The 27,848-nt window shown below is 38.6% G+C and overlaps 1 protein-coding gene across 1 annotated transcript; it reads right to left on the bottom strand.

The window, feature by feature from the left end:
• Nucleotides 1–1,040: 1,040 nt before the first annotated feature.
• ptdss2 (phosphatidylserine synthase 2) lies at nucleotides 1,041–26,581 on the bottom strand. Its single transcript, XM_084733578.1, has 13 exons — nucleotides 26,346–26,581; nucleotides 25,233–25,593; nucleotides 19,147–19,248; nucleotides 15,503–15,585; nucleotides 12,781–12,848; nucleotides 11,653–11,787; nucleotides 10,210–10,260; nucleotides 9,621–9,734; nucleotides 7,100–7,218; nucleotides 6,688–6,802; nucleotides 5,600–5,745; nucleotides 4,492–4,677; nucleotides 1,041–2,533 (listed from the first exon to the last, which is right to left on the bottom strand). The coding sequence occupies exons 2-13, from the start codon at nucleotides 25,466–25,468 to the stop codon at nucleotides 2,380–2,382; spliced, it is 1,509 nt and encodes a 502-aa protein (XP_084589704.1). The 5' UTR covers nucleotides 25,469–25,593; nucleotides 26,346–26,581; the 3' UTR covers nucleotides 1,041–2,379.
• Between the last annotated feature and the right edge of the window lie 1,267 nt (nucleotides 26,582–27,848).

The following is a 27,848-nucleotide window of genomic DNA, read 5'->3' as shown; positions in this document are numbered from 1 at the left end:
TTAAGTTCTTATAATTCTCAAAATAATATTATAATATTTTTATATTAGAAAATATAACATTTCTCAGTATGCTGATGTACTAACTCAATATTCTGAGGTACTATTTCGAGACACTAAGCCATTCTTTTGAAATTCAAAATCATTATTTTGAGAAACTATTTCATTATTTTTACATATTAAAATATTTAATTTGAAAAAGTTTCTCATAATGGCTGTGGATCTTTTTTCATCACAATGGTGGAAATGGGCTCCTATAAGAACGCAAGGGTGTCATTGTCACAGTTTGACCAACTTGGATCTCTTTTTTTCAATGTAAAGCTTACTTTTGTATCATTATTTTCATATTGATTATTTTCTCTTGTCTATTATTGTCTCTTGTCTTTAGACGGTCTGATAAAAGTGAAATATGGCCTTTATAACTTATATAATAATTTATAGCTTATCTTCAAAGAAATCATAATTAAACCAGCAAAATTCTCAAATTGGAGAAACTGCTGCAATAGAATGTTGTCATTTAATTTGAACTATTATTGATCATTAAAATAGTCGCTGATTCATCTTCTTTCAACTATCAAATAAATCATTACAGCTCTATATTTAACAACTATGTAACTGACAAGGAAACCAAAACAGATGATTCCACATGTTTAGACTGAGAGACATAAGGGAGATGAGGTCTCCAATTCTTGACCTTTATTTGCCCTAGTAAATTTGGTTTCAATGGTCTGACCTCAAGGTGTGAATTTCCTTTTGTAACATGAAAACTGAATGCTGACACAAATGTCTGCTCCCGATGGCTTTGGGACTCTGCTTTAGTTGAAATGAAATGGAATCTAAAATGAGGTTTGACAGCTGTTTGAGCGGCTCGAGCGGGACTGGGCGGCGTTTATGGCTTTAGCAAGAATGAGATCTAAGCTTTGGCTTGTTGCATGTGCAATATGGCAACCCCCACAGAGCTGGAAGGGTTGGCTTTCTTCCCAAACCAAAACACAACTAAAACCTTAATTTCCCCCTCTAAAGATGAGGTTTTCCTCAGCTAATTCAGACACAGCAGAACATGAGATTTTAATAAAAAATGTAAGAGTTAAATACAAAAAAAAAACATTTGGCATAAAAGGAATCAGATATTAAATTCATGTTCTGTTGTGACTGATGAGCCCAACCTTATTTACAGTCCTGTTACAGTGGAGGAACATCCAGATCTCTGCCATTTATCACCGTGCTGTATGTGAACCAACATGTCTCCATCAGACGGGAGCACAGCTTCCATCACTGTGATTGTCATGGATGTGTTTGTTAAGAATGCTGCAGATTTCTAAGTGCCTCGTTTTACAAAAAGGAACTTGAGTACAATCTAGTGTTCATAATTGATTTACCCTAAAGAGAAATAACAATAGTGATAACAAAACATCTACAAAAACACCCAAACTATACCCCATATATCATGTATAATATCAGCAGTTAAATACCTAGAATATGGTACATATTGATTTTTTTCTTTTACAAACTTATCGTTCTTTTCAAGAACAAAGCTCGAGAGGAGTTTTTCCTCTCTGTGTCAGACTGAGGGAGGATCCCCAGCAGTTAAAAGGACCTCGAGGCTCAGTGCGTCCAGGAATGAAAACCCTGAAGTGTAAATGAAAAGCTGATATTGTCTCTCACATGTAAACGATGTATCCGGACCAAACATAAGAAAAGAGTAGTCTAAAACCGTCAAAAATGCATGAGAATCTATCAACAAAAAAGTTAATTTTAACTGAACTTAATAGTAATGTGTCTTTATTGACTAAGCTCCATCACTGTGCCAAACTTCTCCTTTTTCTCACCTGCACGGATGCGACTGCACAACACAGAACAAAGCTTATTTACAGTGGCGGACATGTTCCCGATGCTCATCTCTTGTTTTCTAAGACAAAGTGCAGCTGAGAAAATGGAAACTGCTGTCAATTATTGGTCTATCTACTTCCCTGGTCACCTATATCACTCCCTCCACTATTATACCTCTCTTTGATGCAGCCCCCCCTCCCGCCAATCACCTAACATCCAAAGTATAAATAACACATATCCTGTCCTTTGTCTAATTTCCCAAATGTTCTTAAAAAATAGAATGAGGTAAATCCCTGTAGTAAGACAAAAACTAGACAATGCACCGAATGAAATTGCCCCTTCCACCCCTTGTCTCGGCTGAATGACTACTTGGTTCATGTAGGCACAAAAAAAGTCTACACAGCTCATACACGTTTCGATCTGTTCATCTCTACGTGTGTCTTTGCGTCATGATTCAGTCTTTTCTTTTTTTTTTTTTTCCCCATCAAACCTTGTCCTTTCTCCTCCAGCTACTGCTGACCAACCGGTTATGACTTGCGTTCCCGCTCCCCCTCAGGACTTCCTCTGCCGCACCGTCTCGGAGCTGCCGTTCAGCTTGCTCCGCCCGGACGGGGTGCCTGTGTTGCCGTTGCCCAGAGGACGGTCCCGGTCCGTGGGGACTTCTTGTTTGCGTCTACGGGTCTCTTTGTAGCGAAGTGTGATGTCACTGTGACAGAATCAAGGGGAAAAAGGCACTATTAATAGGAGGATCAGCCTCGGGAACAGTTCTATCTCTGTATGAAATGCCCCGTTAATTTTTTAAAAAATATTTAATTACACACTATAATGTAGTTGTAAGTGTTTATTAATGCATTTGTAACTATAACTCCTCCTGTAGGCACTGATAAATGGAGGATGGTGTGTAAATACTGAATGATAGTGTAATTATATAAAATACAAGTGTAATGATATAAATAATTTAAAAAAGTTTAATGATATCATGGCTGACAAATACTAGGGCTGTCCTGAATATGATATTTGGGGCTTTGAAGGTTCAGTGAGAATTACCTGCTAATATTTGAGGCTTTGTCTCTTACCCACTGTCTTTTCTATTCCAGTTCCAGAGTTTCAAAAGTTAACTTTATGGGCATGCAAGTGTTGAGAAATTGCTAGTGTGTACAGAGTTTTGAGCTGGCGCTTGTCACAGCATTGTGCTTGCAGCTTGTGGATTCTGTTCATATCACAGCATTCACCTCTTTATCTGTGTACTGAGGATAACTTAACACCAGGAACTCCACCTCTTTCTGTTTATGAGTCTTTAGCCTCTTTTTCAGTGAAACCAATGCAATGTCTTCTTCTCTTCAAAAAAATAACAAAAAATAAATAAATCACCACCCCTCCATGGCAACAGTAGAGGCATTCAGGTCAGTCCTAAAATACTGTATATTAACACTTAAAAATTATATCGGCTTATAAATATAAACCACATGTTATAAACCATCTATTATATTTATATACTGTATGGTGGCTGTAAAGACTAAATCTGAGGTGGGGGGGTCAAAGTAGAGTTTTACAGATAAAACAATTTTCAGGAATATGTTTCGATAAAAGTTCACAGGGCACTATAACCGTTGATCTGGGTTTCATTCAATGAGTCCTCGTGTCTCCTGTCTATCATGTCTACAGTGTCAGCACAAGCTGGCTGCCTTCTGTGTTACTTAACCGACTGCAGCTGAGACAAAAAAAAAGACATGAAGGAAAATGCTAAAAATTAAGGTGATAAAAATCACCAGACCAAAAACCTAAAAAGTGCAATGCAGGAGACAGACTCATGTGTAATAATATCTGTGTCGCCTCGGGGATCCCAAAGATATTTTTAATATAATAAAGGATCCAGACAGTGATGCATTAGGAGGAAATAAAACAAAATACAACACTGCTGATAGGAGGGAGTGGGATGGGACAAAGCATACCTACCTCACTGGACATGGACATTACTGCTGAGCATGAGCAGGAAGGAGTTAGGAAGGTGGGAAGGAGAAAAGGAAGGAGGATCGGGGAGGCAAAGGGAGAAAATAGAGAAGCTTAACATGCTGGGGCATGGCTATGCTTAACAGGCACCCTACTTAACCAAAGATGAATCAAAGCAAGAGAAAACTAAAATATAATGCTGCATGAGATCATGAGGAAAAAGGAAATCAAACTGGATGGGATCATACACACATAAAATCATGCATGAAATTCTATTAATTATTGTGATCTAACTGTACTTTCTGCAATGCAACAGTGACTGAAAACAGGTATTTATTAAACAGCAGTAGACTAGTTGAACTGACTGTTATGCTCCTCCTTTATCTGAATCTTTAGTGTGGTAAACATTCCTTTAAAAAATCTTTTGTCTGGCCTCAAAAACCAACAATCTGCACTAACACGTTATCTGAAAACAAAATCTGGATTATTTAATTTTTATAGTTGCAGAACATTTTCATAATTTACTTTTTGTGAAAGGATATTTTTTAACCTTGTTTTAACCTTAACAAGCACAGGGTATCTGTGGGTATCTATCTATCTTATAATCTATTCAGACATCCATGTCCTTAGAGTAGCTTTATAATAAATTCTATCTTAATTCCAAACCTCATTCATCCCACTTCCCTCTACCCAGTAACCCAGCCCACTTCTTACCGGATGAAGAACCGCCACACGGTCCAGGTAAAGATGAGGATGATTCCTAAAAGCCAGCACTGCATGACGAAGAAGGGAATGGGCAGCATGATGGTATTGGGGTCATACTTGACCACGATGAGGAACTCAGTCACTGTGATGGCTGCCACCAGCCATGCCTGTTGGCCCAGCTTCTTGTGGAACTTCCTGATGGGAAAATGAGAAATGGTGTGGTTATGGAGAAATTATAAAACTGTTTTTATTGTTTATAGGTGCACTTCTGATGTTGGCAACACCAAAATACACGTACCATTGTAGTACTCAAGGTCAGTGCGACCTGTACAGCTGTATAAAAAGCTTTTGACACAATACTTTATAGACACATGAAAATAAAATAGCTAGTCTGAAAGTTTCCTTAAAGACAACCTGAATGAAATGAGCAAACAATGTTTGGTCTTTTTAAAAATAAGTGTTGCCAATTGTTAAGGGTGATGCAATCATGTTTAAATATTTGTCAGACAAGCAGAAATGCTTTCTCTCTGTAGGCAGATGTGATAAGAAGCTTGTGCTATCAGTCAAGTAAATACATCCACTTCCTTAACTCACTCTGAGGGTTTTCCAACAACAGCCTCACATGCAACATGAACTGGTATATGTAGGCAACATGGTACTGGTCTTTGGTGATCTCTCTCTTAGCATTTAACTGGAAATATGGGTTTTAATATCCTCCAGAGACAAAAAGACACAAAGATTGAAAATCCATATACAATCATTTTCAGCAAACTGTCCCTTTACAGGATGGCTGACAGCACTTTATAAGAATCATCTGCAGTTTTAGAACATGTTTTTGACCAAGTTTCATTTATCCTCAAAGGATTAAACTCTCCCACCTCCAGTGTTACTTAACGTACATTTTTTTATGCTTGGGTTTGTAGCACCTTTCTGACACTTCAGTTGAACTTAGAGTATACAGTGAGGAAAAAAAAAGACTTGAATAACAAACAATAGTACATCACAGCTGTATGGTGCTTTCATGAAAAGTGAATGCCATTAACCTCATTCCTAATACAATTCATGTGAATAACCTATGAACACAACCAACCCCCAACTGCATGTCGCTGCTACTCACGGGTCATCCATGAAGTCGTAGATTTCCCTCATGGCTACACCTCCAACGTTGACAAAGAAGACCAGGCGGAGCAGCACCAGGTAGTGTTCAGGAGGCATCCACAGCACAAACTTCAGGTAGAAGGTGTTCAGCTCTGCGAGCAGGAACTGGGAAAACAGAGTAGGATGTCTCTTATGCACCAATTTAGTCAATATATCTAAATCTGTGGCTGGTGGCTGACTATGTTTTGATATGTTAACAAAAATCTTTATTATCTAAGTAAGAAAAGGACTAATACTAACATTTCACCAACTGATTACTTTTCTATAAATACTAATACTAATTAATAAATTAAAAAATGATGACTGCAGAATCCATGTAACTAAATAGCTTCAGGAAAAAGCTGAGCACAAAACAACATCTGAAAACATTGCAATTGTTGCCTATAGCTTATAAAAAAAAGCAGACTATATAACAATCAAAGTTGTAATTCTGTTACAATGATAACAAATGTGGAAAAACACCAGATGATCCTGTCTGTCATGGATTCATTTCCTGTCAATCAACTATTTTCAAAAAAAAGATATTTCCTCCTGTTCATAATTCTTGTTTACTTACTCATTATTTATTATTTTTAGTGATGCTCTTTCTATTTATGCCATCCACTGTGTTGCTGTAACACTGCAAAAATTCCCTATTGTGGGACTAATGAAAGAATATCTTATTTTATCTTGATTGTTTGGAAGCTATACTTAAGACTCAATCTATTAATTCAGTTGTTAAAAGTAGCAGCAGTGAGAAAAAAAAGGAAGTTAAAAAGGGAATAATTATGGGGACAGAAATGGTGTGGTTGTGACACTTTTTGAAATGTCTTCTATTAACCTTTCAGTGTGTGGACCTGGCTGTGGTTCATGGCAGAAAACATTTGGGTTAAGACGTTTTAGCAACATGGACTCATTGTTGGTAATGCAGAGCACGTTGAGGACATGTATGATGAGGATTCGTATTTAATTTAAAGTATTTTTCATCGTACTAAAATGTTATTCTTGGTTGTTATTATGACCAAAATCCCTTTGACACGTCAACTAAAACAACAGGATATTTCTTACCATAAAGATGATGCCTAACACAGCAAGCCAGCGACGAACTGTTGAAGCAGGCTTCCACTCAAACTTCACCCAACTGTACGGTGTGAACTGGAATGCTATACGCTTTATCTTGCCCCTGGGAACAACACAGCAGAGATACGATTAGAAATAAACATGCATACATTTCGAACAAAGCAGTGATGGCAGAGAGGCAATGCAACCATAATAATTCACATTAATTCAAAACTCAAAGAGGAAGTATTGTTAAAAATGAGTTTGCTTTCAAACAAGGAACATTATAACTTTATATCAATAGAGACAAGTGTGAAGAAGTAGCAAAATTTGTTTAAATTTTGTGGTTTCATTTCTCTTAGAGAAGAGCGCTTTTTGATACACAAAATTATGTTTTAGAAAGGCAGTTATGAAGTCGTACTTGTATGTAGGAATGTTCCACAGGCCCTGCCACTGGTAGGGCTTCATTGACAACCAGGCCAGGGTCTTCATGCCACAGTAGATCCCCAGACCATTACACACCAACACATCCATGATCCACTAGAAGAGAGATAAACATAAATATTTTATCAAAGTACTTAGTAGTCGAGTAGTTAGTAGATATCATATTAAACTGAGTATCATTAAGTATTAGACTGACAAAACAAGACACCATGCTGAACTTTAAAAACCTGGGATGGAAATTTTGCAATTTTCTGATATTTTATAGACAGTGCAGCTCGATATTAAACATGACATTGTTGCCTGACAGAGCAAGAGAAAAAATACAATATATTACCATTGAAAAAGCAGCTACCATTGTCTTTAGCTTCTCTTTTATAAAATATATTTTTAGTAGATATTTACATTCCGTTGTATATAAACTTGTATGGATTGCAATCTATACTTATTGTAAATAAGTGACCACCCTTAATTCTTACTGACCCAGTTTACTTAACTTTCTTAACAATCAGCTGTTTAAACCTTATATAACACCCCCACTATTTGTCTGTTTACATTCTATTGTGTTGCTCTGTAGCTTTGTAATTGTGTTCACGTGATTTCTCCTGCTACCTCTCAGTATAATAAAAGATTATTTTCATTCAGTCAAATAAGCACATAATTGCTGTCATAAATCTCAGTATCAAAAATAAAAACAGCTTTATTACTTCAGCAGCAGACATCAGGTAGCAGGATATTACAAAATCACAATACTTCCCCAAATCTTCATGCAAGACACTGTTCCACATTGTGCTTTTACCAGTCACTGCACTGCAGAGAAACACCTCAGAAGTACAGTGACCTTTGCACAAGGAGAATCTGTCATGCTGACTAGCTTGTAAAAAACAAAGTAGTATTGCATCTGATTATGGGCACAGAATTCAGGTCAGTTTTTATTGTCACAGTGCAAGCAAGCCAAGAGAGTAACAACTTTGTTCACTGGACAGCAGTCCTCCAATGTTTGCAACTTGTACAGTTACACAAAATGTCATAAGCCTGTTCACAACTGGAAGTCATGTTAGCGCTCACAGTTTCACATTAATCTGAGTTCAATTTAATGCCGAATGTTCACTGAATGAGCAAGTGTCTCTTTCTGAATCATAAGAAATCATAAAAAATTTTGTAGAAAGTGTAGATGTTTATAATGGGTAAACTGTGCAATATGTTAGTAGAGTCTAGTAGGCAGTGAAACAGGCAGCTACTTTACTCAAAGTCCAGAGTGTTTATTTTTGGATCAGTGGGTTTTTCTTTTCAGGATAACAGGCCCTACTGTACAATGACAGACAAGTGACTGTTATAAACAGCTGATCAACTTACAGTGGAGGACTTGTTGTTGCTTGTTATTGTGTGCATCCTGCAAGGCTCCAGCAGCCTGCAGAGCTTTCCCTGAGTCTGGGCTAGAGGGGGTGGGGGGCATAGATCATATACTAAACAGGATTTCAACCTATTTAATATACAGTCTATGGCTCCAGCTGGCTGTTTGGACTGTAGTACTATTTTTTGCACACACAATTGCTATGTATTGCTCCTTTAATTCCATTCTAAGAAACTGTCAAATTCTATTTAGTTATGTCACTTTTTTTTAATCGAGTACACTGTCAGTGCATGACTCACAGGTGCATTAATGTTCTGTACAATTTGCTGTCACTAATATGTAAGTCCATCAAAATTAGAACACAAGTCTTCGTGAGATAAAGATAACTGAAAATGTTTGGAGAACAAAACATGGTGCACTGTAAAAACAAGTTGTGCAGCATGTTTAATTTTGATGTCTACATGTTTCTTAAAAAATGCATGCAAAGAAACATCATGCAATAGTTATTTTACTGGTCTATTTTTTTTTTTATCGTTACTGCTGAAGAATTTTACTGTCTGTTGCCTCTGGCATACTTACTATAGAGACTGTGTTTTTAGAGCCACAGATATCTTAGGGCTTGGATAAAGTCATTGTTGCTTATGTAATGTAGCACCTTACAGTTCATCCTTGATGATATGTGATTCTGTATGACATTAGACATACTGTATAAAGTTGAGTGTTTCTATTGTATCTTTAAGCTTTAGGCATGATCTGTGCTCATGTGTACACGCTGTACCAAGATCGTCTCTGTATACAGATATGTGTTGTATTATAAACCCATATTTTGAAACAAGATCTAATGAGGCTCCTCGAGTTTATTCTTCTGTTCATTCAAGGCGGTAATCTTAGAGGAAAACATGAAGAGAAAAAAGCGTGCATTTGTTCATTCATTTAGTCTATAATGGAGACAACATTTTCCTGGTAAATATTATGCCTGGTGGCAAACAGAATTGCATAGTTAAAATGAGGCTTATGAGGAGCCAATCTAAATGTGGATGCTGTCATTATTCTAAAGCTATTTCCACTTTAATATTTTCCCTCCTGAGGGCACACCTGTTGATTCTTGGGTAAGCAAAGGAGAAGAACAGTTAATATTTGTACTTACATGATCCCACCAGCACTCTGAGAAGTTAGGTAACTGGTGCTCCAGGCTGTATTCCAGGAACTCAAACATGACGCTGATTATCATACACATCCACCAGTCCCGAATCATCAGTGTCTAAGGAGGAGAGGAGAAAAAAAAGGAGTGAGTAGGAGGAGGAGAATGGTTGTGGAGTGGGAGGAGGTCAGCAAGATACCATAGAAAGAAACTTAACATTTTTGATTGCTGCAAATGCAACAGAGCAAACCGGTGCTTTCAATCTGTTTCATACAACAGCAGACTGAAGACCCCGGTGGTCAGTGTATTACAGAAAGGGACAGATTTTTTAAATCAGCCAGTCAGGACCAGATCAGGAGTTGAACTGACAATTTTCAGTTATCAAGTCTGATTCTTTAGTTGTAAATATATTTAGGTTTTATGACAATATTTCATGTGAGTTGACAAATAAAAATCTCTTGCTCTTTAATGTTTAAATGTGCGTTACTTGTAATAACTGGCTGAGAAAACATCCTTAGATGGTAATGTACAGTTTAAACCAGTTCATTAGTGCACACAGGTGTATAGGGATCAGATGTGTTCAGACCATACCTACCTTTATGTACCATCCCAGGAAGTGAGCTGGAACAAAGCCGTCCATCTTGTCCTGTAGAGACACACCAGTGTTTTCATTTAACAAATTCTCTTCATAAAAAAACATATTAAGCTTCTATCATATCAAATTCAAATGTGCCACACAAACTCCATTTAAAATTTAGCTCATTTTCATAGCCGACAGCAGTAAGCTTAACTTAGATTAGAAAAGAAGCTTTGTTCAAGTGAATGTCACTTTTTCAAATGCTGGATTACAAAGTGAAAACATGGCATAATTTAGATTTTCTCTGATCTAACTGTTAGAAAACTAAAACATATCATTTGGTCAAATAAAACAAGCTGCATGAATATATCACTTTGGGGTGTGAGAAATTCTAACAACAATTTTAAAAGTTTAATTTAAAAAGTGTTTTCTGACAATTTATAGACTAAGAATTAATCAATAATGAAAATAAACAGTTGCAGCCCTACTCTTAACTGTGTCTAAGTCTCTGTGTTCTAATAAAGTACCACATCTAGCTCCCATTGGTACCAACCAGAAATGAGAACAGTGAGTACTAGGTCACTGAACAGAACAAAACTTGGCTGGACATCATAAGGCACAGAAAAAAAAACACATCCAAAACTATGATCTCTACCAAAAAACTCTGGTATTAATTCCTTCCTGCCTTGTGATTTAGATACAATTTATTTCTCATTATCTGCCATTTACAAAAAGAGTAATCACACAGACTTGCTGTAATTTAGTGGAGGATGTCGTGGTTTGACCCACTATGAGAAGTTGAAATTAGGTCAACAGTGGAGATAGGCTGTGGGTCATGGCAGCAGACTGTCTCCCCGGAGGGGAAGACGGCCTGTTTCCACTGATGGGCTACAATCAGCACCAGACACAAGCCTCTGGAGCCAGTCAGCACACAACAAGTGTGTGTGTGTGTGTGTGTGTGTGTGTGTGTGTGTGTGTGTGTGTGTGTGTGTGTGTGTGTGTGTAGTTATGAGACAGAAAGAGAGAGGGAGAAAGAGAGAGACAGTGAGGTTGAACTTGTGTCAAATGGACAATGAGTGTGTGAACAGATGAGGGAAAGAAACTCGAGAAAGAGGGAGAGAGAGGATTCTATCGATTTTACAGTCACATTGAAGGCTGTGTACAGACTTATTTAGGCTGCCACACTATTTAAGATCTGGGCCATATCCTTATTATTAATAACTGAGGATTAAGAGTGCCACAATATAAATAACAGGACCAAGTCAGAAATATCAACTCTTGGAAGGTTGGCTGTTATTTACCAGGCAGTTTTCAGTTTTCAAATGTCTCAGCATGAATGGTACTGTATATTCAAAATATGTTTCAAACAGCATGACATAGCTATTGCTTGAATGAAACCTAGCCATAACTGAAAAACAGGTGCATGGGTGGCATTAAGTAAAATAAAATCAGTAGTCTCACCCAGATGTTGTGGAAGGGGTCTGTGGTGTTGCCTGGGTCGTATATGAGGCAGTTTCCTCCATAGTCGCGCTCAGGGAGGGGTACCCCGAGCTTGGGGTCGATATACTTCATGAACTGTCGTCCATCATGCACTGTCTGGATAACAAGGGGTTAAAAGATAAGTGTAGAAACAATCAATGCTTATTCTCCCTGAAAAGGAGCTTTTATGCAGCCACAGAGATATGGTAACACCGAAAGGCCACAATGATCACTACAGAAAACTGAAATGCTGCTGTAATAAATCATACTGTCAAAAGTTCAAAATAACCATGATAGCAATTTCTACAAAAATAGCAAAGATGTTATTTTTCACTACTAATCACTTTTGCATGTGTATTTAATCAAACACACACACATACATGTACATATATAGATATAGATACATATCTCTTCAATCTATTGAAATTAAATTAGTCAAAAAGGGAAATCTCCACAACATGTTTAGAAAGTTTCTTTTTTTTTTTTTTTGCTTCAGTATATTGTATTGCTTTGTGTTGTGGCTTTTAAATGAAGCCTTTCACCAAGCTACAATTTTAATTTTCTTTCCATGAGTAAAGAATGTAGATGGCTTAAGTATTTAAACTTTTTCAACATTGTCAAGGCCTGATTAAGATACAGTTTGCCAGCTAAAGGCTCTGGCTCAGTAATAGACATTTTAATTAAACTGGGAAAGAGCACAGAGGCTTCCAGGGTTACAGATGTGGGAGGAGAGATTGGAGCAGAGCTCAAACAACAAAATCCGTTATTTTGGCTAGAGTGTAGTCCTGGTTTTAAAGATGCATTTTGGTACTCCACCACAAGTTTTTTTTGGATGCTGATACTTTGCTTTACACACAATCCAAGGTTTAAACCAAAAGTCTACATGAGTGTCCCAAAAATTGTCAGTTTCATCAGAGAACTAGTTCTGCTGCCTTGTTCTAGAGCATTGGTACCCAACCTGAGGTCCAGGTCCCCTGTAGGGGGGCGCCAAAAAACACAGGGGGTGCCCAAGACTTTGTCTGCTCTGAGGTTGTCAAAATTAAAATTTGCATGGCAATAAAATGTGAATGTTTTAGACCATCAAGGCCTCAATATCATCAACACACTAACCTGGAACAGGATGAAGATGAGGAACAGCTCGTAGACAACAGTGACACAAAGCCAGAATCGCCAGTAAGCTACAAAGAGAGAGAAAGTGAGGGTGAGAGTTCTACCAACAACTGACACTGGTTCATCATTGTGTTGCTTTCAAAAAAAAAAAAAAAAAGAGAACATTGCTATGACTTCAGTTTTAGTTTCTGTTGTTTTAAGGGCACAGATCAGAGATGATAATCATGTGATACAGTCAAGAGTAGAACACAGTGATGCTTTATATCGTGTTGAGTACCAGTATGTCTCTCTTAGCCACACAGATCTTCTGTACTGCTTCTTTCTTTCATAAGCTTTCAACATTGACACTGCACAATGAATTTTAATGATTGGTTGTATAATGTTAACTTGTATGTTTCTGCCCTGATTTTTGACAATTAGTCTTTTCACTAATGCTCTTAATATCCAGAACAATGTGAATAAATGCCATAAGTCTCGTTTGATGAAAGACATTTACACAAGACACCTGACTGGATGTGATGAGCTGCTAGGCGTGCCGGTATTTGTGACAAATCAGAACATGATGTGGTGATTTTAATATCGCAGAATTTGCCTGAATCATATTTAAATTATTTAGTTCACAAAACAGAAATTAGAGTGTGTTTTTTTCTGTTACCAGGATAAAGTGAAATTCAGCGACAGTTGAGTGCTGCAGTCAGAGGGATTGCAACAGATAATCTGGTTTCTATTAAAGTTCATCTTCATCAGTAGATTTTTTTTTAAGTCACGTGGAAAGACTAATAGTGGCTGTGGTAAAAGCCTGAAGCTATAATAGCAGAACCTTGTGATAAATGCCCCACAGAAACAATTTAATTCAACTTGTTATTGTTGTTGTAATTTCTTGTGAATGGATGTGTATAAGCTCAGTTTGTTGTGACATTCCCAGCTGGTGATCCACTGAGAGTTGCAGGTTGTAAATATAAAAGTCCCTCTGGTCTTTTCCCAGGGTATAAACCTATAGACAGTCAACTGCACTGCAACAAGGTGCACAACAACTGAACCAAACTGGCTGGCTCAACAGGTCAGGGAGTATGACACAGTCACTCAATAAACACACGCAAACAAAACCCCCTTGTCTCTCGATCGACAAAACGAGGCACGAGTAATGCAACAACAGCAGCCTAAATTCTTGCCCGGCCACTTTCACGCCTCCAACAACCAACAACATTCAGTGTGTGTTTCCATGTGACCACCACACCCTGTTATCTTCCTTCCTCCCTTCCTTCCTCTCCCTTTGGAGTTAGTGAGAAACATGTTGTGTGAGAAACAGGATGAGTCTGCTGCATTAATGACCTGCTTAAAAACCTAAATAGCAAACTACTTTTAAGAATTGCACTGTTAGGATAGAAGCATCCTTTTAGAGTGTGTGGCAGATTTAAAAAAGGTACACAGTGTTACAGTTAGGCTAATGCACTCAGCCACACCAAAACCCCACCAGGCCAATACATATTTTTTAAAAGTTAAAACAATACAAAATAACCAGAGCTGCAACAATTACTTGATTAATAAATTAGTTATGAGCCAGTTGAGTTCTTCCAAATCACTGTCCCTGGGGAAAGTTTCTGCAGTGAAAACGTGGCTTCGGCCCCTGTGTTGCTGTGTACTATCTTTAGTTATCCTCTTTAATGGTTGGTGTTTAGTTAGTACAATGATTTAATGTAAATTTGTCTCAATCTCATTGATACAGTGTGTCATCGATGTAGTGTAGAAGTGGTCTGACAGCTATATACGGTAATCAGAAAAAATCTTAAGGAACAAAATTTGTATGCTTGCTGCCGGATGTTCTTTTCCTGCATTTAAACAGCAGCTCACTAATCTGTGGGAGTTTTGTGTGTTTAGGTGGATTGAGAATGTCTATTTAACTACTCACAGAGCACCACAGTCTTTCAGATATTACAGCTGTAAGCCAGGTGAGACTTCAAGAACCTCCAATGTTCACGAGGGTGGACTTGTTTGTTTGTGTTTCATTTGTTCTCTACAGGATTTGATTGGACCTTACCCATGCCAGGAAAACACCTCACCTGCTTTCAACAGAATTCTTAATTTAGTCAGACATCTCCTTTATTTTGACAATTACATTTTGCCATCGATTGTATGTATTGATTCCCAGCACTCAGAGGATCTTTGTTTCATATTAGAGGCCAACATGAGATTCTCAAATGTTGCTATTGATTGAATTAGTTCTAACTGCTTTAAGGTACTCTTATCTCTCTAAATGGTAGAGGGATGGAGAAGACTCATCACCTGAGCTTCTACTGATAATAGCTTGCAATATGAACACCCTATAATTCCTGTCAATTACTGTAATGGAGGATAATATTTTCAATATCTCAGTTTGTAAACAAGCACTTTGTAATGCCTAGGTTCAAAGGCAGTTAAGTGACACATTTTTCACATATTTCTCGCTATCTGTTCTAACAGGCCAAACACTGTCATTTTTACATATTCTGGACATGATTCAGAGTGGAATAAACAGCTTTGTTAAAGCTTGACCTGCTAAAATACAAGTTTAACCTGCATTGCATAACATGCATGATAATATTCTGTAGCTTTTAAAAACTGAAAAGGGCAGTACTGCTGTGACTGAGATACATGCCATGAAGAGGATGAAAATCTTGCCATAAAACTGGGAAATGGTGGTTTAGAAAATATTAGATCGTTTATGTGAAGGTGCTACTCTTACCTGGATGTGGTCTGGTGAAGGGTCCATCTTTGGCTTGCGTCACTCCAAAACAGAGGAACACCAGGATGCTTGCCACAATCCCCCTACAAGAAATATCACCACAGAAATATGCCATTTAAGATATATTATATAGAAATCCAGTGGCTGTGTTGACTCACAAGCGGTGACACTATTCCTACAGTGGCAAGAGTGAAACCGAACATATATCCGCTGACATTGAAAGCAGAGTTGGTTGTCTCCGCTGACAGGTGTAGTCTGTATGAATATTATTCAGACCCAAAACACTAGTCTAAAACAGGTTATGACACAGAATCTGGGGTAAAAAATAACATTAAGGTACCACTTCTGGGTGCAAAAGGGCTGTGTGCTGGAAAGCTAATCAAAACCCAGTGTGAATGACTCGAAAACTCTTGAAAAAAGAAATGCATCATCGAATAAAAATAAGAAGCACAGGATAGTGATCGCTTACTCTTGTAACCGTCACCGGTCAGTCCTTTCCTGTCACTCAGAATGCAATCAAAACATGAGGATTTAATGATGGAGTTTAAGGATAATAAAATGGATTTCATGGAGCAGAGACTTGTAGCAGTCACTCCTTATTACAATTCCCTTCTGTGTTTACTACGAGATGGGGCTGATCTGAACCTGCCGCTGCTGTGTTGCCTATAATTGCTGCTGTGCGGAGATCTGAAAACCAGGAGACTGGGCGAGGATGATGCTCTGAACTTACAAATGAACAACTCTTGCTTTCCACTGAGTGTGGGAGCATGAGTGTGTGTGTGATTGAGTGATTGATTAAGGAAGTGTGTGTGTAGGTGGGAAAGTGTGGGTATGTGATTCAGAGCATACAACCATGTTTTAAAGTGAGTCCTCATGGGTGTGAGAGTAACCGATCAGCTAAAACAACACTGTTTTAAAACATGAGTGTATCCAACAGTGTGTGAATGAGCACATGATCGAGATTTAGATTGTGTGTGTGTGTGAGTGTGTGTGTATGTGAGTGAGTGTACTCCGCTGCCAGGAAGAAGCTCTAGGGTCTTTATCCCGACGAGCCAGACTACGCTGACGGCAGCAAATCCTGTTAAGACTGGGTCGTCACACAATCCCTCACAAACACCAACATACACATACACACAAACACAACCACAATTACTCACACTCTGTCACACACACACACGTCAATCATGCAGCTTGCTTGTGCTGGGCCTGCCATGTACTATTCCAATTAAACACACACAAAATTAATTAATAACGTTCAGTAATCATAAGACGGAGGAACTCTTTTTCACATTTTGAATTCACATGAAGAGATTTCACAAAGAGGGCCCTTTCCTGTAGTAAATATCAGAGCTGAGTCCTGAGTTTGTAGAACAGAGAGGAGCTCAGAGCTCATATGACTGTTATCAGACAAGTGTGAAGCTGACGCCAACTCCTGACCAACATGATCAAGTCTATTCAGGCCAAGTGAGCAAATTAAGGTCAGTTCTGAAAAATGAAATTGAAAATCTTAAAAAAAATATTTGTGTTTGTGTTCGACATGTTACTAGGGCTGTCACAATAACCGGAATTTTGATATACAGCACAATTGGCAAACTAACTGCAGGGAATGGCAAGCAACGGCAAAAAAACACAATGTTCATGTTTTGTTTTTTCCTTTTTGTTTTGCACTTTAATGTGAGTAACAATGAATCAAGGTTTTAAAACGTTCAACTAACAATACGAGGAACAGTATGGGTTCAAGTGAAATGACAGATCAGTGGTGACTGACTGCGACCTGATTACAAACTTGGAAGCTGTAAGTTTCGCCAGGTTTTATGCTGCTTTAGTTTTTAACCCGTGGGACAACATTGGATTAATGTTGTAATACTGAGGGACAGTGAAGGTGTGTGAACGTTAAGCCTCATTTGAAGAAAGCTACACAATGAGCAGTAGGTTGAATGCCAGTAACCGTTTTTCATTTTGCTTTTTGCTGCAAATGGGCTGCAGGGCTTTGTTGTTGAACAGAAGCTGGGCAATTCTGCTCTGTGATCCTCATCACCGGTGTGTGTTTGTTTGTGTTGCTGGTCAAATGGTCAATGGTCAAACTGCATGAATTCATTTGCAAAGCTGTGTAACTAGCAACCAGCAGCTAGCTTGCGCAGATCACAAATTTGCCTGCTGGACAGTAAGGTAAGATCCACAATGTTACTGCACCAAAATACTTCTTTTATCATAAAAAGAAAAAAAAAGAATAACCACAGGAGAAATTCTATAAAAAGGGGCATTGAGAGCACTTCACATTTGAAAACATTTATGGTGCTTGAACACCACCAGCATTAATGACATCAACTCAATTGGGTTTAACCGCTGATATCAGGTGATTTGCTTGAGCTTGTATATTTCCACTGTGAACTTTGATACACTAAAACCTGTCAAAAAAGTTTGGAAATTTGTGTTTGGTCAATTGTATCTCTGTTGACACTGTATTATTAGCATTGTATCTTATATCATTGGAAACCGCGTTTATTTCCCTTTACAATTATGTCCCATTTGTAAGGATCCTGCATTTGTGGGATGAGCAGCACAGCTGATCAGGAGGGTGGGATCCCCAGTGAAATCTGCAATATTTCCTTGCCAATGTCAAACAGTGCTGTTGGAATTATCTTTATTTTGAGCTGTTAGGGGGATTAGCTGATTGTATCAGTAATATAGAACAAACAAAATATGTTATCATCATCATCTTATCAAGTCTAACTACTTTTGTTTGCAGATAATTGATTGATTTACTCCAGGTTTTGCAACACCACTACTACTACTAGCGGCAGCCATGTTGCAGGATGTTTTGCCTCTCGGTCTGACTGAGGGGGAGAGTCCTGGTGGAAAAGTGAAATTAGTGCATACCTTCTATAAATCAAATTCACACAAAAGACTCAAACATCAGTTGCCACTGAGCTTCTAGTACGTTTTGGTCTGACGGGGCACTAATAATAGAAACAGGATCAGACCTCAGTCATATTTTCTCTGCCAAGTCACTATCTAATCAAACCTTGAGACCTTGTATTCATGTGCTTTCTTGTCATGGGGTTTTATTTTTCTGTAAAATACTACATCAAGTTCCACATGGCCTTGAAAGAGGGCCAGCGGGGCTAAAGGTGAATGCTACTGAAGGAGGAAGTGATTCAACTTGAAATGATGAATTCTGAACCTCACCCATGTTGTACTGTGGCTGTGTGGCTTCATGCCAAATGGTGTTAGAGGTGAGATAAAAACTGTGATGCTTATTGGCTGGCTTTGTTATGTGACCTATTCATTGGGCTTAGAATAACAAAGTGACATGACCCACAAAAGATAGACAAACAAAACACTTCATTGAACTTGCAGAACATCAAATGAAGATAAAGTTGTGGTCAATGTCTGGTTATAAAGAACAGGGATGCAAATCAATGTGAAGCCAGCTTGACTCAAGATTCAAAGATTAAAATATTAATAAACCTTGAAATTAGTGGCAATGCTGCTTACTCAAGTAGCTGCCAAAATGATTATTTCAGACTTCAGTCCAATCAAAACGCCTCAGTGGATCAAGGGGATTTTGTGGGCTGCCTGCTGGGTCCTGCAGGGTTTGGGCTTTGAGGACACTGAGGAAGTGACGAGTGCAGTGTACTGACCTCTTAGTGTTGTAGGCCGTATCCTGCGGCGTCTCTTCCAACAGCGTGACGTAGACCAGAGCGCAGGTCAGAATGAACAGCACTGTCACAGTATGGGCTCGCCTGCAGAGAGAGAGATGGGGAGCAAGATATTAATAACATTTGTAAAGAGGAAATTTTAATAAAAACCACTGGAGGATTGAAATCCACTGATGCTATCTGACACCACCAGAGGAGAACAATATTGATGTACTGTAATTTGAGTTGAGAATACACAAGTGATTACAAAACAAAGTGTCAAAACAAAGCTTTGTGACTAAAACATTGCTAATAATCAGTGGTAAATCTAAAGAAGGGAGTGGAGATAAAACAGATGAGTTGAAACCGATTTATGTTGGGAAACTGGGTTACTTCAGCTGAAAATAGTTACAAAAGGGGTGTGCAACAAACAAATCAAAAAAGACACCATGAGTATGGATTTTATGAGTCAGTTCAACGTTTTCTATCACTTAAATGGAGCAATAGAAGTCAAAAAATAGCTTTAGCATCAATTTTCTGGTGACCTGTCTGGTGGTGGGCTGTGAAAATCGTATCTTGCTTGTTAAACTAATAAAATTTGTACACTTTAGTAGAAAAGTTAAGCTTGAGTTTGAAGGTCATAGGCTCATATCTACTGTAACACCCAATAGCAGGAAAAAAAACCTTGGCCTTTGGTGTATAGCAGTTACACACTATACAGATATACATCCACGCTATCTGTGGGGTTTATCTCAACTCAAGGGGCAAAGTTTTATTTATCCAGCTGTCACAAGGACACACAATATCCAAAGGATAACCCCAGGACTTCTTAATTACTGTAGACAGAGGGAAAATAATTAAGCACTCAAATGATATCTGGATATAACTGCAAGATAACTGATAAGGACAGACATATATGGTGGGAGCAATGGCAGAGTATGGTTTAATATGGCAGCCACTGGAACTGGCCAATATTTATTATTATTATTTTTCAGGATGACCCAAAGGCTATCCACAGGCCGATCAAAGCACTTTTAAACGCTTGACCTATTGTCATTCCTGTGCTTGTTTTCTCAGAGTACCCCGGCTGTCAAAAACACTCCATTGAGCTCAGTTGAAACACTAACACCAAACAGCATTGTGTGTGGGTGACCTGCAAGTGAACTGTGAAGCTCACTGTGGAATAAATAAACAGCAGTCAGCCAGCAGTGTCTGTCAATTAACCTAATGATATGACAATGGGGAGTGTTGACAGCAGCACTGCTTCAGGTAAAGGAAAGCAATTTTGAATTTCAGGAACATGTTGCAGGTACAAACCCCTCTTCACTGTTGCTGAACTTCAGTGTCTTGTTCCACTACATAACTTCAACCAACAAAGTTACAGAATGGCTGGGGTGCCCCTGTAGCTCAGTTGAAAGAGTGTGCACCCCTGTACTGAGGTCCTCTGCAGCAGCTGCAGATTCAGTACCAGCCTGTGGCCAATTGTTACAGCCGCTGCAACGGAGGCCGGCTGATGGGGAATTAAGTACCTGAGGTGATTTAACGTTACAGCACCTCCAACCAGGACTCTGACTCTGGGGAAGATGAATACATAGTCGCTTCAGGTGGGGACAGGAGCCGTGAAGCAGGAGAGGAATGAGTTTGTAACTTAACAAATTCATTTTTAAGTACACATCGTCCATAGTGTTGAATATGTCTGTGAATATTTGTTTTTATGAAGTTAGAAATTCTTTATTCCTACACGTTAAAGAGACTTGTGTGAGGTTATACTGTGACATACTCTGACACATTAAGCATCATTACCCATTTTGGTGGTAGTATTTAACAAGCAGCTCACTCTGTTATCCAAAAAAAAAAAATCAAATAATTCCATTAACATTTTAAACGTGATGACTAGTCGACTATTGGCTTAAACTAGAAAAATCTGGGTCATCCCTGAAAGTGATCATTCCTACTAATTGTGCATCATATCCCAATATCTATTAAAATTAAGCTCAATTTTTTTATTATTTCATGCAGCCCTATTAAAGAGCACTTAACACAGAAAGTGTTGTTTGTTCAAGTCAGCTCATAAAACTAGCAAAGCAACATGAAACCATGTCCCTGAGCACGCTCAGTGACATTTGTCTGACAGAGCTACTCTCTAGAGGAGGGCAATGCAGTCATGGAGTTGTTTCAAAACAAATAAACGGTCAGGGTTTACTGCTATTAAGAAACATGTCATCCCCTGCAACAGTGTGGCTCTTTTATGTATTTTTTATAGTTTTGGGGGAAGCAATCAAGGTCAATGGCACAGAGGCTATATCACTGTGTAGCTACAAAGACAATGGTCTCTTCAGGGGACTTGATATTTAAAATTAAAACAATACCAGTCTTATTACTTAAAGACACATAATATTGTAATCGAAAATTAATTTAAAAAAGCTTATTTTGTATCCAGGCCACTGCTGTCATGTGTCAAACTGAAGAACGTCACCTTCTCTGCCTTTGGCTCAGAGTCTGAGTCACGGAGACAGCACGCCAGGTGTCATTAGCATTTTCTCCCTGTTCCACCTTCTTATCCAACCTGTTTGGCAGGAGACACGGGGGAGGACCTGGCCTCTCTCTTGCCTGACAACCACACAACACCACCGGGAGAGAAAGGACGCACCGGAAATAACTGCCTGGTGCAACTGAGAAGCAAGCTTAGAACAAAATCTACAACCAAGATTGAGGTTGAGCGCCCAGATAAAACAAGTTACTGGTGGAAGACACTCCAGTGACCAATCAGAGAATGCAGAAACAGCCTAATGTAACCCTGAGCTTAATTTTAGGACTGAAACAGGCTCGACAAATACAGTTTGTGACTTTACCATGCTCAAAAAAGTGACTTTATGTAATAAAACATGCTCAATTGTCAGTTTCATGTATTTGACCCCAGCATTATCTCAATCTGTCACAGATCACAGGTTCACTGGCCTTGTGAAGCTTAGAAAACATTAAATTCTGTTATAAACTCAATTTTCTTCCCTGTAATGTTACTACCCTAAAGTAAGAGGTCTTCTCTTGAAAAACATTTAAAAATAAAACTTTTTCCAAGATATTATGAGCAGTCAAAATGCACAAAGCCTTCTCAGAAGTCTCTCAGAACTGAAATGTGTGGGCAGCAGTGCTATTTAGGGAAGAAATCAAAAGTAGTGTGCCAGCACAAATTTTGCTTCATGTGACTGAGTTCTATATAAGGTCGATCCAAGCTATTCCTCTTTTCTCAGGGGGGAAAAAAAGTTTCCCCGCTCCAATATGTGCTAATAAGGCATGTTGTATACCACATGGTTGACATCCTTAACAACCAGAGGCACACAGTTCTTAGGTATATTTCTTCATAACACTTGGGAGACTCCCACAACACAGCCAGTGAGCTTCTGTACTGACTCCCTGATCAGAAATTCACCACAAGCAGCCAAATTTTCCACTGACAGTTCCTCTCTTTCAACACTGATGTGTGGTTCTACTTAACGTCAGATTACTTCACTGTTATCGCGAGTCAGCTCTAAAAAACTGAAATGTATTAAGTGCTGAATGAACATTTTTCGTGACTTATGACAGGAACATGCTACATATTTTCAGTGACCTGTATTTTACCCCTTTTTTCTACTTGTTATCAATGTGTTTATTAATTCATAAATATCTAGGATGGCCACAGGTTTTCAGGTTGACCACAAGATCAACACCTCCAAAGCCATTCTTCATTATCAACTGTCCATTATGACAAACTGGGAGTGCAAACCAATCATTGTGAGGCCAGAAAAATCACAAATCTGGATTAAGCAGCTGGTCATCTTGTGTCTAAACTGAGCTAGCTTATCTCAATATTATCAGAATGTTTCAATACTATTTCTTAACATTGCATTTTGTTAGTTGGCTATACACTTTGGATTTGCAGCTAACGTTTATTTTCATCAATTGACCTGTCCATCATTTTCTGATTACTCTAATTGATTAGTTGCTTGGTCCATACAATGCCAGAAAATGGTGAGAAATGTTACACTGCTTCCCAATGCAAGGTCCTATCTTGTTTTGTTCACAAGCCAAAGATATTCAGTTTAGATCCCAGCTTATAGTGGGATGGGGGGTGGCCGCTATTATCAGCTGGATACTGGTCTATCGCCGCTATATCAGTCTATATTGGTATCAGCATGTACTTAAATTGATAAAAAATACCAGTGAAATCATGAACTCATACCAGTGATCTGATCGATATAAATGGGGTGACCATATCCCTATACATACTGCAGGATGCTGATCTACTTTAATATTTTAAATAGACAAAGGTATCTCAGCATCTTAGTTCCTGTTAATGCCTCCAGAGTTGTAATAACAGGAAACCTGGACGTCAAGGTTGTAACACAGGAATGAGAAATCCTCATTAAGTCTTCTCTCTGGGAGTAGCAGTCTCCTCTGCTGCCAAAGATATTGGATAGCTTAGCAGATTCTTACTGCGCCTTGCTTTACACACAAAGCAGAGACGAGACACACACACACACACACTTCCTCAGGCTTAAATATTCCTGGAGCGACAGGTTGAAGGGCCACAGTCACTTTAGTATATATTGAAGGAGGCTGTAGAGGAGAATGTCACTTTTCCAGACGAGCCTCATGCCCTTAGTCCACATCACAACACCTGCATCCTGCACGTCACCACGCTGTCTGTGTGTGGGCATTTGTGTCAGTAGGTGCACACTGAACTCACTCCTCCAGTTTGGAGAGATATTCACATGGAGAGAATATCTGTCTTGACTGCACGTCTGCCATGGATCTCTTTCTGCTGAAGGTGCAGGCTGAGATATTAGCTCCTGGCTTGTCATCAACAGGCTTTGAGCTTGGATGTGCAAAGTAAGCATCCATGACAGCCTGGCAAATATTAGTAGAACACTTTAGAGCTGACAGCTTGTGGAGTCAGCCTAGTTGATTCCTTACTGTCATAGAGCTGCAATGATTAATCAGTTACTTGACAACTATTAAATTAACTGCAAACTATTATGATAATTGATGAATTGATTTAAATCATGTTATAGGTAAACAAAAAGTCAAAACTGACATGCTTTGTGCTTTGGGAAATACTGATTGACATTTTTCATGATTTTCTGACATTTAATAAACCAAACAACTAATCGACTGAACTAGAGAATAATAGACAGATTAATCAACAATGAAAATAATCTTTAGTTGCGGCCCTACCAAGGTGGGAAATTAGCACCAGCAACCACCCAAACGCTGGTAAAATATAAAAGTTGACACCAGAGCGGCAACAATTAATCAACAATGAAGTTATTTGCCAATTATTTTGACAATCGATTAATCAGTTTAAGTAGGTTTTTAAGAAAATACATCAAAAACTCTGATTTCAGCTTCTTAAATGTGACTATATTCTAGTTTCTTTACTCCTTTATGACAGTGAACTGGGTTCTGGGTAAAACAAGACATTTGAAGAGACTATTTTGTGCTTTGGCAAACACTGATCAACATTTTTCACCACTTTCTGGTTTTATAGACCAAATAACTAATCAATTAATTGAAAAAATATACAAAATAAATAAATAAATAAAATAAAAATAACTGTCATTTGCACCTTTTTAAATATGAGTATTTCCTTTCCTTCTATGAGAGTAAACTGAATATGTTTGGGGTGTGGACAAAACAAGACATCTGAGGATGATAGCTTGTGCTTTGGGAAACACTGATCAACATTTTTCACCATTTTCTGACCACCAAATTGAGAAAATACTTGACAATGAAAAATAATTGTCAGTTGCTGCCCTACACTATCATTTTGCAATTTCCCAGAACACATTTGAGCTTGATGCTATATTTAAAGATCTGGAACTTGTCTCAGTATTTGCTGTGATTAGAGGTCACTTGGGCCTGTCTTTCAGTTCACCTTGAAACCTATAACACACCCTATTGTCACTAAACGCATGCCATTTTCCGCAGGAACTGTAAATTTTAAGTGTTTTCTTGCTGTCAGTGATCAAAACTGCACCATCCCTTCAGATGCTGCAGCGTTCAGGGTTTGACATTTGCAGGAGCTGACATTGCCAGAGCGCACTCACCAGAAAAAGGTGTTGGTCCCGTCGTCATAGACCTCGCACTCAGTGTTTCTCCGGTACAGGCTCTCCCTGGAGGGCTGCTTCACCACACCGCCTTTGATTTGTGGGCTCTGGATCGGACAGCCCGGCTCCACCGTGCCGTTGTTCACCTGCTCGGAGGTGGATGCGGCTGTGGCGCACTTGCCGCCGGCGTTGTTGATCGCGGCCACGCTGCTTTTCTTCGACTCGGGCTTGGTCATGGCTTTACCAACCGTCCACCCTCGTCCGGGCTTTTAACTGGTCCTGAACGGTTTGGTTTATCCCTGGGCTCTGCTCCCGTGTACTGTCATCCGCGTCAGCCCCACCCAAGTTGACTGTCAGCATCCTGGGGTGGTCAGAGGAAATGAACGTTACTAAGGCGATACTAAAGGAGGGAAGAATAACCTGAAATTCACGTCCTGCAGTTGTTCTAGCTGTTGGCTCCTGAACGCCACCCAGTACGACACAGTACAGTCATGCAGATGGGATGTAGCTGACTTTTTTCTCAGACACCGCCAACTTATATCAATGCATTTCTACAAAAACGAGCGTTACGAGACTGTCACGTGTCAGCAATGGCGACCACTGTCTGACATAACCACCGAGCGGTTATTTAATTGTTGTAAAACAAATCACCGTCGCTGCACTGTGATGGGTGCAAAGCCTTGATGTCAGACAGTTTGACAAGTTTCTTTCCCTAGGATGGAAAAGGAATGACCCGTCCTACTCTGCCTCTGATTGGCTAATACTCTTTGCCTTCTTTAGCTCCTTCGGCATAGTGAGTGATAAGTAGTTTGGTTAGGGTAAGAATATCACTCTTAGCCAATCAGAGGTGGAGTAGGGCGGGTCAATCCTTTGCCATCCTAGCAAAAAAGTATCGCACAGTTTGGCTAACTGTGTTAGCTATTTGTAGCTGGCTGTTTTTTGACTATTTGACCTTGCTAACGAGGATATGTTAACTGACAAGCTTGTTAACAAATACCGAACGCAAAGCCACCATTACTCGAGACAGTCTTTTACCATTTATGCGTTAGAAATTGTCCTTATGTTCGCTATGCGGCGTGATGCTTCTATTTAAATTAAGCTAACATTACTTACCAGTCGAATTTATGGGATTACTGACTGCAGTCCGGATGAGTTCAGGAGATGCTAACGTTAGCGCTACATCAGTACAGACGTTTAAAATCCGTTTCGCTAGTAGACAGCAAAGCAATTCAGCGGTAAAGTGTGTCACACTCCGCCTGAATACTGCTTCTGCTGTAGCAACAAAAAGACAACCCGCTTTAGACCGTAGACTGTGTGGGCTACACACCAGACACACATCACATGGGCATAGAGTCTGCTTGGTGTCAGGGTGACAGCAGCAACAATGACATATCCGGTCAATCCTTTTCAAAATAAAAGAGCCCACACAGTCACACATGAAAATGGTTTCACTTTGAAATTGCGATGTTTAACTCGGAAATCTGAGCCCAGCTACTTGACAGCCTGACCGATCTGGCGGGTTTAACCGAGGATCATCCTTTTATGCGCTTTGCTTGTAACAGTTGATGAGTTAATGTTTAAGTTTTGAAATTACACAGTAACAGCTGATCACCTACAAACATTTCCACCATAATGTAGAGTTTAACTGCAAAAGCATGCTATCAAAACCCGTCTGCCACGATATGTTTTGGGTAATTTGTATGTCGTAACTTCCGTCCAGCCTACACCTCAGACGTCATCAGCCACGATAAATTGAAACAAACAACCAAAACTGTAGAAGTATTTTTTTTTTTTTTTTTTTTTTTTTTTTACAAATAATAATGATGAATAAGAAAATTATTTCTTAAGTCAGTTCCTCCTCATACAAAGTAATTTTAAAAAAGAAACTAAAACCAACAATTAGTTCAAAGTAAATGATTATGATGAGCCAACTAGTTTCAGCAGATGATTATCACATGTCACATGCTTTCACAGTTTTGCTGTAGGATTAAGTTGTGTCGATGAGGAAGTTAAATTAGTTTTTTTTGCAATTTGTGTGTACTCTAACTACAAACAATTCTGGGCCATAAAAGTAAAGAAATTATTATTATTATTATTATTATTATTATTATTATTATTATTATTATTATTATTATTATCATTATTATTATTGTTGTTGTTGTTGTTGTTGTTGTTATTATCATTTAGTATTTCTTCTGCTAGCGTACTTTTCAAATAAGCTTTGCTGAATAAGTCACAATACAGGATGAGCACAAAAATTCAAGGATTTGCTCAATAATAAGAACAACTTTTATGGTTTAAGATTTTTAAGGTTGTAACCAACCGCTTTATTATGGATTATTAAATTATTTTCACTTTATAGATCAGTTAAAAGAATTGATAAAAGCAACTTTTGTGTTGACACTTTATAAAGAGTGCTGTTTTTTTTTTATCCTTATACATGTTGGGAATTGATTAAAGATGGTCAGGGGTTTTCTTGTTTCTGATTAGCCATCAAGTGTTCTATTGTACACGTTAATAAGTCTTTGATAAAACATCTGTGTTGCAGAAATTTTCCCAGAAGTTAGCTAGTCAGTATTTTCATTGAACTTGGCTTTAATCAAAAAGCTAAAAACA

This window comes from Lutjanus erythropterus, chromosome 13 (assembly GCF_056507025.1).
Source record: "Lutjanus erythropterus isolate fLutEry1 chromosome 13, fLutEry1.hap2, whole genome shotgun sequence".
Classification (NCBI taxonomy): Eukaryota; Metazoa; Chordata; class Actinopteri; order Lutjaniformes; family Lutjanidae; genus Lutjanus; species Lutjanus erythropterus.
This window is presented reverse-complemented; position numbering and strand designations above follow the sequence as displayed.

Excerpts from the sequence above, each read along its gene's own strand:
- ptdss2 (XM_084733578.1), bottom strand. The coding sequence starts at position 25,468 with ATGACCAAGCCCGAGTCGAAGAAAAGCAGCGTGGCCGCGATCAACAAC. Across the intron at positions 11,788-12,780 it reads TCATCTTCATCCTGTTCCAG|ACAGTGCATGATGGACGACA; the intron begins GTTAGTGTGTTG and ends CTTGTTATCCAG. Across the intron at positions 6,803-7,099 it reads TGGAACATTCCTACATACAA|GGGCAAGATAAAGCGTATAG; the intron begins GTACGACTTCAT and ends TGTTGTTCCCAG.